This window comes from Vidua macroura, chromosome 4 (assembly GCF_024509145.1).
Source record: "Vidua macroura isolate BioBank_ID:100142 chromosome 4, ASM2450914v1, whole genome shotgun sequence".
Lineage (NCBI taxonomy): Eukaryota > Metazoa > Chordata > Aves > Passeriformes > Viduidae > Vidua > Vidua macroura.
The window spans coordinates 28,441,962-28,451,848 of NC_071574.1; the positions used below are offsets into that span (position 1 = coordinate 28,441,962).

At 44.3% G+C, this 9,887-nt stretch overlaps 1 protein-coding gene and 1 long non-coding RNA gene across 2 annotated transcripts; one reads left to right on the forward strand and one right to left on the reverse strand.

Annotated features, from left to right (window-relative positions):
- The first annotated feature begins 15 nt into the window (after positions 1-15).
- On the forward strand, positions 16-3,138 carry LOC128806280 (uncharacterized). The gene is made up of 3 exons (XR_008436760.1): positions 16-436; positions 1,930-2,004; positions 2,134-3,138. It is a non-coding gene; the product is annotated as an uncharacterized LOC128806280 (long non-coding RNA).
- Positions 3,139-3,332: 194 nt separating this feature from the next.
- POMK (protein O-mannose kinase) lies at positions 3,333-9,731 on the reverse strand. The gene is made up of 2 exons (XM_053975706.1): positions 9,248-9,731; positions 3,333-8,736 (listed from the first exon to the last, which is right to left on the reverse strand). Exons 1-2 carry the CDS (start codon positions 9,533-9,535, stop codon positions 7,963-7,965), a joined length of 1,062 nt encoding a protein of 353 aa, XP_053831681.1. The 5' UTR covers positions 9,536-9,731; the 3' UTR covers positions 3,333-7,962.
- Between the last annotated feature and the right edge of the window lie 156 nt (positions 9,732-9,887).

Consider the following 9,887-nt stretch of genomic DNA (forward strand, 5'->3'; position numbering starts at 1 on the left):
CAAAGTGTATACACAGGAAAAAAAATTTGATAGTCGGCCCGCCGCGTCTGTGGGATGCCACCCAGCACCTGGCCTTGTGCAACTGTGAAATCATAGAATCACAGAATCAGTGAGGTTGGAAAAGAGCTCTGAGACCATCGAGTCCAATCTATGACCGAACACCTCCCTGTCAACCAGACCATGACACCAAGTGCCACATCCAGCCTTTCCTTAACACCTCGGGGAGGGTGAGTCCACCACCATCCTGGGCAGCCCATTCCAGTGTCTCATCACCCTTTCTGTGAAGGAATTCCTCCTGACGTCCAACCTACATCTATGCTGGCACAATTTAAGACCATGTCCTCTTGTCCTGTCACCATGGAAAAGAGGCCAACCCTCCCCCGGCTACAAGCTCCTTTCAGGGAGCTGTAGAGAGAATAAGCAATGTCTCTTTCAGGTGTGTAATTACTGGCTTGTCGCACGCTGGGTAACAAATCCAATTTTTCTGGACTATCCCTGAGGCTCTGGGGTGCCTTCCCACACTTTCACTTCCCCTCCAGCTACCAGACCCTGGGGGAGAGGACATGCAGAGGGGACCACTTCTCTCCCAGGGGCATCAGAGATATAACAAGTCCTTTGGTTTTGCAGTGCCAGTGTCCAAGGGAAAGGCGCAGATGGGTGTGGGGCCAGGAGAAGTGCGAGTTCAGCAGCTCTAGGAGCCCAGCAGGCGAGGAGTCATCTGGCTGGGCTGGTGCTTATGCAGTGGCAGTGGAATTATGTGGAATGCACTTTTGCAGTGCATGGTGTCAAAAAAAAGGAGGTTCAGATTGTCATGAGCTCTCGCTATTCACATAGGAACTAAATGTGATGGTTTAAATGTGTCAAAATAGAGTGCTATATGAAAGATTTTGCCCTTTTTTTTTTTTTTTTTTTTAACCAAAATGGTAGTTGCTGGATATTCAGGTGCTGGAATAACATAGCTTAATTGATGGTCCATATGCTCCTGATGCCAAAAAGCACAATTCTAGGATTATGCTTTGGCAGAGCAAGTGTTTCAGCTCAGAACCTTGAAAAGCTTTCTGAACGGCTTAATGAGATGCAGGTAAACTAGGCTGCTCTAACACTCACATACACACACTTTTCCCCTAATGTCTGATGTGGAATGTTTGAGCTACATGAGAGGTTAGGTGTGCTTTTCGCTAGGACCTTCTGCTTCTTTCTATCCACCTCTGCCCCAGATACTTCCTTTTACCATAGCTTCCTTCAGATACTAGAACTGTTACAATTTGGACATCAATCATATGGTCCATGTCCCAGTGCTTAGCATGTATTTGGGGGTATGTGCTTGTGTTATGGTTGTCCATCTTCACCCTTTATAAGACAATAAAGGGGGAAAACCTAAGTATTTTTAGGGTGATTTATCTAACCTGTGTCAAATTCAGAATCACACCTCCTGTGCCTGGGAAATGCTCTCATCCCTTACTGAGTGCAAGGAGTCTAGACACCTCATTTGGATGGCACTTGCTTTGAAGATGTATAATCAGCCTGAGGAAACTCTATCCTTTGGGGAGCTGTGTTCTCACTGCAAGATGTTCCAAGTCTTTCTCTTTCCATGGTATGGAACAGATTTATTTTAAGAGGCCTTAGATCAGGACATAAAAGAATATGAGTGAAAATGACAATATAAAAAATAAAAACCTAAGGCACTGGTGTCATAAGAAAAGTTCCTTGCCCCACATGGTGTGGGAAAGGAGGATAGAACAGCAATTAGACATAATTCTAGGTCATTAAATTGGGATGTCGCCCATGCACAGAACTGTGGAAACCACTAAGAGAGATTAAAAAAAAAGTCACTTATGCAACATGACAAAAGACATTTAATTAAGCATGGTTTCAGAGGGATTTTAAGCAGTTTCTTGTGAAGTTGAGGCTTTTTGTTTGCTTTTTTAGTATGTTTCTTGTCTCTGCTAACAAGCCTGACAAGAAAGCATCACACATCTTTGAAGAAAAGTGGAAAGAACAAATGTAACTTCGGTGCCCTTTATAGTGCATTACCGTCTCTAGATCTCAGCTGAGATCAGGCTCCCTTGGATGGGGAGGAGAGAAACTGTATTTAAGCTGTAACTAAAGGCACTTTTTGTATTAACCCCACAGCTCACTCTGGACAAGCCAGAAAGGAACTGGGACACCCCAGAACTCTGCACACAGCTTCCCATGCAGAAGAAACCAAGGCCTGCATCCACAGAGCATGACCTCAGGTCCTGGCATTTTCTCTGCAGCCTCCAGCAGAGTTTTTGTGTGAGAAATTGTCTTACCTGTCCATGTAGGTTAGGTAGCATATATATTTGTGGCTTGGATGAGGCAGGATGGGATGACCAATACTGTTGCATGCTGTTCATACATGGGGACAGAAGTTGTTTTATATTTTCTTGTACAAAAGCTGCATGTAGGGAAAGGACCATCATTTTGTGCTGTGCCTTTATAGCATCTGACCTACAGGATCCTGGCCCATGACCAAAGCCTGTAGGCACCAAACTAGTAATATGTAATAATAATATATGGCACTGGCATAAGCTCAACATAGTTAATGGACACCCAAGCTTAGTGTCCAGGCAAATAAGCCTGGGGGGTTTCAGTTTGAGTTAGACACAATACCCCACTCTCCCTCCATACCAGGAATGAGCTCTTAGGGAGAAAAACACTTAAAAATACCAACTTTTATGGAGACTTTGTTCATTCCACAAAGAAATCCAGAGAGTACTTGATAAAAGTACTCACTTCAGTCTCATAGATTTATCAAGAGAATTGCTGAAAAGGGAAAGCCCTACAGGGAAAGAATTCACTTTCCAAAAGTCATTTGCATCCAGCAACTACTAGAAATTTGATTGAGAGCTACTGAATGTTATTAGTTTTGAAAATCCAGTTACTGCGTATCCAAAACATGAATGCTTAGTTGTGATCTTCTGGTGACACTTGGTCTTTAAAAATTATGGCCAAAGAATATGTGTGTGTGTGTCTATATAGAAGTACATATTTTTAAATGCATTTTGAGTTACCCAGAGATAAACAGAATAAAAAATTGCTGATACATAGATATTACTGTAATGTAAATATATTCACCATTTAATCCTGATAAATACTGGATTATAGACTTCTGAACAGAGACTGACAATTATTGGAAACCATGTGGTCATCTCAAGTATACAGTGTCTCAATTAAAAGAAAACCACAAAATCCTTTTCCTTTTTTAAAAGTACCATATAATTTATTTGGTTGGACTCTACAAATATACACATTATATCACGCTAGAAGAACTTGAAAACCACTTTTTTCTTGTTCCCAGGGTCTCTTGACTGTTGGTTAGACGTTACAGTCATAATGATAGAATCGGTTTACAGTTGCATATTCTGCCAAATAGCTCACAAATTATATTTGGCAAACAACATTGCCTCTGTTTCACAAAGATAATGATCTGATGTTTTGTTTATGTGGAAAGGAAAATATTATTTTAGAGCTTGTGACAGAATTTCAAAAACTTTGTGCAGTGTTCTCAACATCTGATACACTTAAAAGTTACCACTCTATTAAATACAGAGTAACACAGATTTTTCAACGGATCCCCCAAAAAGAAAAAAAAAAAAAGAAACAAATGTTCAGTTAAATACATTGTATCCATTTTATTTCCTCCGTATTTAAACAGACCTACACAACAGCTGCCACAGATATTCATGCACTACTTTTTACATCTGATAGTGTCAAACACACAGATGAGTTGCCTACATATAGGCTGCTCACCCCTACAGGATTTAGTGTTATAGGACTGCTTTCAGGATGTATTCTGAAATCCATAGCACAGAATGGGAAATGCTCCATCAGACTTGACCCCCCAGAAGTATGCAGCCAGCAAGCAGTTTGGAAAGGAAAACAGCATAACCTTGACAGGGCTATTCTCTGGATGGCTCTGAGGAGAAAATGAAAGGAGCAGTGGATTTGAACTGAATCTGGGACTCTGCTCTGAGAAAGAGACCTCAGAGGTGTTTCCATTCTATAACCTGTGGTACAAACCTGCCTGGTAAAAGCTAAACTTTAGTGGGAAATCCACTGGGAATTTGTTTTGGCAACGGCATTGGGCGAAGGATAGAGTGCACCATACCAGCAGTGGGCCCTGACACAGCTGATACCCACAGCCAGATTGTCAGCAGGCTCAGCTAGCATGCTCTAAGTGTCCTGGTCTCCACTGCTAGCACAGCAGTGCTAACTCCCAACAGAGTTCAGTCTGGAAGCCAGGTGCTATTTCTTGAGTCTAGGAGACAGCTTCTGCTTTGATTCTTTGTCTAGCAGCTGGGTGGGTGGGGGTGGGTGAAATATGCTGTGGGACTGTTGCAGGGATGGCAGAGGAGGCATTGCCCAGAAGAGAAGGGTAAGGTGGTTACACTAACCTCAAAGAGTTGCCCTGACCCTTGGAAAGGGACCAGACCCAGGGCCTTCATCTTAATAATGACAGCAAACAAAAGCCCTGGAATGACTGGGATCATATCTGCCTTGGCACTGACTGCCTAGGGTGGTTTGGGGAACCTCCTCTGAAGTTTTCTGAAGGAGATAAGCATCAGTTGCTGTCCTTCTCTTTGTGTGACCTGCATTTTTGTGCAGTTTCTTTGACTGGACTTTCAGGATGGAAGAACAGTAATACAATAAGAAACATGGCAATGACCATCCCCAGAGAAGCATCTTTTGTGGGAAAGGACAGGGAATGTGGGGCACTTGATCTGAGCTTGAGATAAGAACCAGCAGCTGTTGTTGAGGTTAGGCAGAACTGTGGCAGTGGTCTTAGCAGGGGAGGTCACGGCCACTGGTTTAGATCTGGCTGGGGACTTGCAGACTCCCAGCTGTGAACCGGCCTCTTCCTGCCCTTCATCTTTTGAAGTTTTCCACTAGACAGACAAGAGCTGCTTGTACTGAGGCAGCAAAGTCCCTGAACATTTATCAAAGGCTGTGATTGGTGGTAAAGACTGAAATGCCCAGAAAAGAGAATTGGAAAGAGGGGAGACTGCTGCATGTAGGGCTGTCCTGCCTCTTTTTCCCCTCTCGGTGATGCCTTGCCTTTTCCCTTTAAGGGAAAAGAAGCTGGAAATGTGGGAAGGACTGGATTCATGCAATCTTGAGATTACAGAAGGAGCTAGCAGGGAAGAATAGACAGATGCATAGGGCACAAATATCTGATTTTACAGAAAGACTGGAAGGAGGTGCCATGCAAACTTGGTTTTGGTCTCACCAGGTTGAGATAGAAACGGACAGTAAAGTACACAAAGACCATGAGCAAGTTAAAGGGGAAGTGGCATGTGTGGCATGTGTGGTTAATAGGTCAGACCCTATATCTATCTGTCTTGTTCCTTCAGACTCACTAAAGCAAACACAATGAGATCTTTAAGAGGTTTAGGGAAGTTTGCTAAGAAAATACTGGCTTCAAGGCCAGATTCTGCCTATGTCTGGGCTTCAGAGGCAGCTGCTAATAACAAACTCTAAACTGACCTTCATGCTGCCATCTAGTGTTTCCTCACAGACAGAAAAAAAATCCCAAAAAAGAAACTGTAGCTCCATAATGTAGCTACATTATTTAGCTACAGCTAAATCTGATTTATTCCTGCTGAAATACAACGCTGGACAACACACAAGCTGAAGGAGAGGGAATGGCAAGGAAACATAGAGAAGTCACTGCTCAGAGTGAATGTTTAGGGAGACACCTTTTCTTAAAAAAAAATTGTAACTATTTCATCCAGGAGCAGGGAATCATCTCCATGGCAAGATAATTATTCCAAACCAGAATTTTTTCACATTTTTTTTTCACTCTGTGAAATTAATGTGGCTGTTTGCAAGGTGCAAGAGTATACAACAGGGCAAGAATCCCAGCAGAAGCTTGTCTTAACCAAGAGAAACCAGCACGAGATGTTTGTCAGTCCTTGCTACACTCTTAAAAACCCTTCATGGAATAGTTATTTACAGCCATCAGATGATGATTTCCCTTTCAAGTGTACATGATGGCTAACAAAAGATAACAAGTTATTATGGGGGAAACATGCAGAAGATTTGACTTTTGGCCCTTTAAAGCCTTATCCCTGGCTTCAAGGAGCTGTAACAACACACTTTTCCAACTGCTGCACATCCTGTATTCATACTGGAACTGTAGAACTCTCACCCTAATAATAACAACAAGTCAAGAGTTCACAGGCTGAATGATACATTTACAAAGAGCATTTCTTTTCCCCATGCTTCTTTTAGGCATTTTGAGTCAAAGTCCAGAACAAACCCGAAGCATCCACAATCATTGCTTTCTTTTGGAGAACTTGATTTCTGAGCTTTGTCTCCTGACAGCCTGAGTAGGAAAGCTGCAAGGAAGGAATGGAAAAGTGAAAAATGGCAAAAGTCTAATTTAAGAAAACAGACTGCTCAGGGGGAAAGGAAAGGCATAATTGGCAGCTTTTAAAGGACTCCTGGTGGCATTGTATAATATCATGAATGAATTTACTAATTTGCAGGAATTTTTTCCCATTTATAATAAAATTCTGATACCAGGATTTGAACATTATACATATGAAATGACTGCATGATCTCAGTGCAGTCAGAACATGGCTGGTTTATGTGAAGAGCAGCACAGAAACTTCAAAAAGGAGCAAAAACGACAATGTACTTCTCTGCTTAGAAATCACCTCTCAGGTCACAACATGGAAGTTGTCTCTTAGGCCTTTCAAAGATTTAGTCCACAGCACAGAAAGTCTTCAGGTGAACAATGGTAGACTCCATGTTTCTCATTCATATTATTCCTTTTTATTCACCAAGAGAACTACATCCTGGATCCCAGTCCCACCAAACACAGCCTATTGCTGGATTAAGGCATCATTGTTCTTCCTCTCCAGCTGTTAGTACTAGGCTGTTACATCCATGCAGGTTACCTCAACCTTTTTCCTAACACACCAAACAAGGCTACTTTTTAGCAGCCTTCCTCTATCCTTAGTGGACTTTGAATAGAGTTGTATGCTCTGAATACAGGAATTTTCTTTTCCAAAGCTTGTGTTTAATGCTCATTGCTGTGGAAGTCACATTCTCTTTCAGTTCCTTGTTATCCTCCTTTCCATCAAATCATGATGACACTAAGCCAGCATAAGTGAATGAAAAAAGAGACATACTTCAGCTCTCTTCCAAAGTGTTCAGCATTTCTGTGGATTATAGACGAGCAAGAGACTTGCATTCGACAGCTTCATCTCTAAAGAGCCCATCTGAGAATACCACAGGACAAAGGCTTGAAAACCAAGAATCTGTGTCTATAAGCAGACTCTTCAGAATCTGCAACATCATCTTGCTTCCAAAAGTGGCCACACACTTGCTGGTGTGGGATACAGGGCATATGGCTCCAAAAACAACCTATGCTCCAGCCAGCAGGGAAAGACTGCCACTGCAGCTCTGGCACTGGGGCTCACCAAAATCTGAAGTGAAATGGGGTCCTCCACTCTGAGTGACTGCTGTTTTTACTACATCGAAAGTAGATGAGGGCTTTGTGGACACAACATAGGCCAAAGCCACAAAGCAATCAGCACAAAGCTTGTGGGGGGCATGCCACCTGCTCTCCAGTCTCCACCAACAAGTTAAGGTAGACCAATATTTTTTGTCTGTTTTTCTGTATTTTTTAAGATATTTTTTGTGTAAATGTTGCAAAATAAAATTTATCATTTCTTAAGGAACAAATTTTCCCTGCACCCACACAACTTCCTTTCTCTCCCTCCTCCTCTTCCAATGGTAAATTAAACATGCCAATGGAAAGCTTGCACAGCTCTTGGACTGGGGGGATTTTTTTCTTTTAATCAAGAGGTACAAGTTCAGCTGTTCTTTTCTTCTCAGTTTTGGGGACAGAGATTTTGCCCATCAGGCAAGCTACATAAATAGGAAGGACATCAACTTAAAACATCAGTATGTTGTTTGCCTCATGATTCACTATAACATTTCTCTAGTACCAGGCATGGCTGCTTCCCGAATAAGCAGAGTTAAAACTTTCCTATAGGTGTCTAAGACCTCTTGGGCAGAGGGCCGTTCTGCCGGGTCCTTCTTCTTACATGCTGCATGAATGTCAAACAGGTGCAGTCGTACAATGTCACTTCCTTCAACGTGGCCCAAGAAAAAATTGGAGACATCTGGGATTTTCCAGATGTCTGTTTTCTCATCATAGGGAGGCATGAGGTCATCTTCAAATGGCACATCTTCTCCATAGGGCCAACGCTGCTCAGGAGCTACAAACTCACCCTGGAGTTCCCTGTGACCACACTTCACCAGCCTGCCAGCACTCCTGTTCACAAGAGGCAAAGCGTCCAAATCATTCACCAGAACGTGAAAGTCACTTGTCAGGAGATACTGGGAGAGAACCTTGTCCAGGTCATTTGAGTCGCACATCACTAAGGTGCCCAGGGGGCTGCTGTGCAGGTACCGAATGATACTCACGTAGTCTATAGCAAGCATCAGCCTGCGATGCCAGGTGTTCATGCCCTTGTACTTGGGAATGTGGAGAGTTTCATTCAGGCTTCTCAGTGAACCAAGAGGATGGTACTCGGTGAGGATTGTGAACTGCTGCTCACAGTAGCCAAGCAGCCGGACAACGTGCTTGCTCTGAAGGGCTTTCAGCATCTTCAGTCCATGGAGAAAGTCCTCCTTCAGCTCTGAGTTGGTGAGCTGTGAAAGGACCACTTTCTTTTCCTTCCACTCAGAAAGGAAGACCTGAGAACACACAAGGAACACATAAGACACGTGGAGAGCCTTCTTCTATGAACTGCTACCAGCTGCTGCTGACCTCTTCCTGTGACTGGTTAGTCACAACTGCAAATTACAATCACCAGGCACAGTCAGCTTTAGGTAGAGCCATGTACCTGTCACAGCAAGCCCTTTCTGATGCCACAGTTATATCACGATTCCCTACATTTCCTTTGGAATGGACAATGCATATGAATTAAGTTATTTTACGTCACCCAAATAGCCAGTCTTTCTCTGCCATGATTGTACCAATTTGTGATTTTGCTTGTGTAGCTGGATGTCGTTTGGTGTCAGAGAGGCGGCCCAGGTCATGCTCTTGTACTTGTTGTGTTCACCTTATCAGTAGCCGTATGGTCCCGGATGCCTGCAGTAATTAGCTGCTGAAAGGATAATCATAACAGCAGTGCTGGCATTAATTAGCCAGCAAACTGTGAAAGCTCTTTATCCAGAGGAGAGAAGAAAGGAAATCCAAACTCACCTTTTTCACAGCACCTTCACCAACACACTTGAGTTTCCTGACTTCCCTATTTAGGGCCTCACAGGAAAGCCACGGGGAACAATTCTTCACCGCTCCGAATTTGAAATGCCCAAAAGGGCAGAGGCCAGAGTCCGTTTCGACACGTCCCAGAGAGCTGGAAAACTTACTGAGGTACAGGTAGAGAAGGGCATTAAGGAGCAGGACGGCTGCAAGCAGTAACGCCAGTGAGATGGATGGCACCTCTCTGGGAAGTAACTCCCTCCTAACGAAATGCGGTTTCTTTTCCATGGCCGTGCCTTCCGCATCCTCCGTGGAAGACGGAGGCTAAGCAGGACCCTTTTCCGAGCCCGGGAATGAACGCCTGTACGGCTTTTTCAGTGCCGGCTGCCCAGCCGTCCCGCAGGCACCGCGGTCCGGAGCCTGCAGCCTACGACGAGAAGTCACGCGTGGCAGCGGGACGTGTTAAAGGCGGCTGCAAGCTCGACGCTCGCCGCGCTGCGCATCGTCCCGCGTTTCCGCGCAGGCGGGCCCGAGCTGCGGGCGGCGCGGACAGGGACGCCCGACCCCGGAAAACACCGGGAAGCGCGGCCGCGCGGGGCGGTGGCGGCGGCGGTCCCGCCCCGGGGCGGAGCGCGGCGCG

Excerpts from the sequence above, each read along its gene's own strand:
- POMK (XM_053975706.1), bottom strand. The coding sequence starts at position 9,535 with ATGGAAAAGAAACCGCATTTCGTTAGGAGGGAGTTACTTCCCAGAGAG. Across the intron at positions 8,737-9,247 it reads GTGAAGGTGCTGTGAAAAAG|GTCTTCCTTTCTGAGTGGAA; the intron begins GTGAGTTTGGAT and ends GTGTGTTCTCAG.